This window comes from Buceros rhinoceros, unplaced genomic scaffold, assembly GCF_000710305.1.
Source record: "Buceros rhinoceros silvestris isolate BGI_N320 unplaced genomic scaffold, ASM71030v1 scaffold1768, whole genome shotgun sequence".
Classification (NCBI taxonomy): Eukaryota; Metazoa; Chordata; class Aves; order Bucerotiformes; family Bucerotidae; genus Buceros; species Buceros rhinoceros.
In genome coordinates, this window is record NW_010424869.1 from 11,433 (window position 1) to 13,254 (window position 1,822).

Consider the following 1,822-nt stretch of genomic DNA (forward strand, 5'->3'; position numbering starts at 1 on the left):
TACCCGGTCCCAGGCCTAACCGATAGGAGGCAGCAGCCCCATCCCTGGCCCCATGGCAGGTCAGGTTGGCCCTTGGGGTTCTGAGCCCCCTGCTCTGGGTGCAGATGTCCCTGCTCCCTGCAGGGGGCTGGATTGGAGGAGCTGTGAAGGTCCCTTCAGAGTCTGTGATTCCATGATTTGATGACACCAGGTTTATTGTCCCCATCATGTGTCCCCCTCCAGAACGCCCTGAGCTTCCCCGACAGGCATCAGATCCGCAGTTCTCTGGGACAATGGAAGCTCTGGCACCACGCAGCCTCCCCTCCACCCTGGATGGCACCCCTGGCCCCCCAGCCCCCGGCACCCGCAGCCCCACCGAGAGTCGGCGAGCAGCGTACTGGGAGACCCGCTCAGAGACGGAGAGCAACAGCACCCGGCGGGGCCCGGAGCTGAGCCCCCCACCTGGGCAGCCCCCACTGGGCACCCTGGCCCCCGACATACCCCCTGTCAAGTTTGGGTATGGACCCCTTCGAGCCTGGGGGTGCACTGGGTGTTTGGGGGTCGTTGCATGAAGCTGGTGTGTCAGCTTCAATCCCTCCTGGGTGCCCCCAGGGCATGGGGAACCTCAGATTGTCCCTGGGGGGTGCACAGCAAAGGGGTCCCCACCCTGACCTGGAGGGGAATGATGCTGCCTTGGGATGCAGGAGGGTCAGGGGGCAGCCGTGGGATGCTGGGTTGTCCCTAGGAGAAGATGACATGGATTATTTGAGGGTGACACCAAGACCAGGACCCCCTGCAAGTTACCAACTGTATTTTTTTCTCTTTTTTTGGAAGTTGTGGTGGGACGGGCTTGTTTGAGGGAGGATGGGTGCTGGGGCCCTTCTCCAGCAGCATCCAGGGGGCTGTAAGTGGGACCCCAATCCCTTGGGTCTCATGGGGGAGAGACCTTGCAGGGAGGGGGACAGGGAGGGAAGGCACCAGCAGAGAGGGGAGCTGACACTGTCCCCGCTGTCCCCGGCAGCTCAGAGAGCACCCGCTCGTACCGGCGCATCAGTGGCGTGGTGGGCAAAGTGGGGTTGGCTGTGTCACCCCAGAGCCCCAGTGGTCCCGAGGACCCCACACTGGGCAAGGTCCACCCCGTGCCCATGCCCAGGAGATTTGCTCCGGTAGGTGCCACCACTCAGAGGGGTCTCAGAGGGGCTGAGGTGGTGCGAGGGGCCACCCTCTGCATCTCCAAGCATCCCAGTTCCCCTTATCCTGGGGTGGTGGATGGAGGGATTGGGGTGTCACATCCCCACACCTCCCCTGGGGGTGGCCCTGGGGGGTCTGTCACCACTTCGCCCACCCCTTTGCAGGCCAAGGGGAGGCAGAAGCGGGTGAAGGCAGTGGCTGACTGCAAGGGGGACAAAGCACGGGAGCTTACCTTCTCCAAGGGAGAGGTGATCGTGGTGACACGGGAGGAGGACGAGCAGAGCTGGGTGAGTGTCAGCGGGGCATGGATGGGTGCTGTGGTCCCAAACCTGGTCCCTTGCCCTCGCCCCCAGCTCTCTTCTGGAGGAAACGGGGTGTTCACAGGGGTCGTGGATGGGTGCCCCCTGCCCCACCTGTGCACGGAGGAGGGCTTGGGGGGCTTGCCATGGCTTTGTCTCTTGAAATCTGCCCCCAGCAATGGGGATATCAGCCCCAAAGCTTCTTCCCTGCCTGAGATGGGACTCTCACCTCCCCTGAACCCCTCATCTTTGCACCCCAGGTTGGCTTCATTGAGGGCGACGGCTCCCGCACTGGCGTCTTCCCAGCCAGCTTTGTCCACCTCTTGCAAGACTGACTGTGTGGCGGGGGGGCC

At 63.4% G+C, this 1,822-nt stretch overlaps 1 protein-coding gene across 1 annotated transcript in view; it reads left to right on the plus strand.

The window, feature by feature from the left end:
* ASAP3 (ArfGAP with SH3 domain, ankyrin repeat and PH domain 3) overlaps positions 1-1,804 on the plus strand; it is a gene marked incomplete at its 5' end in the record, with an annotated part of 12,141 nt that extends 10,337 nt beyond the window's left edge. Inside the window, 4 exons of the mRNA XM_010140915.1 lie at positions 223-496; positions 1,001-1,145; positions 1,335-1,457; positions 1,730-1,804. Coding sequence (XP_010139217.1) covers positions 223-496; positions 1,001-1,145; positions 1,335-1,457; positions 1,730-1,804 — 617 coding nt within the window. The remainder of the gene's footprint in view (positions 1-222; positions 497-1,000; positions 1,146-1,334; positions 1,458-1,729) is intronic.
* Between the last annotated feature and the right edge of the window lie 18 nt (positions 1,805-1,822).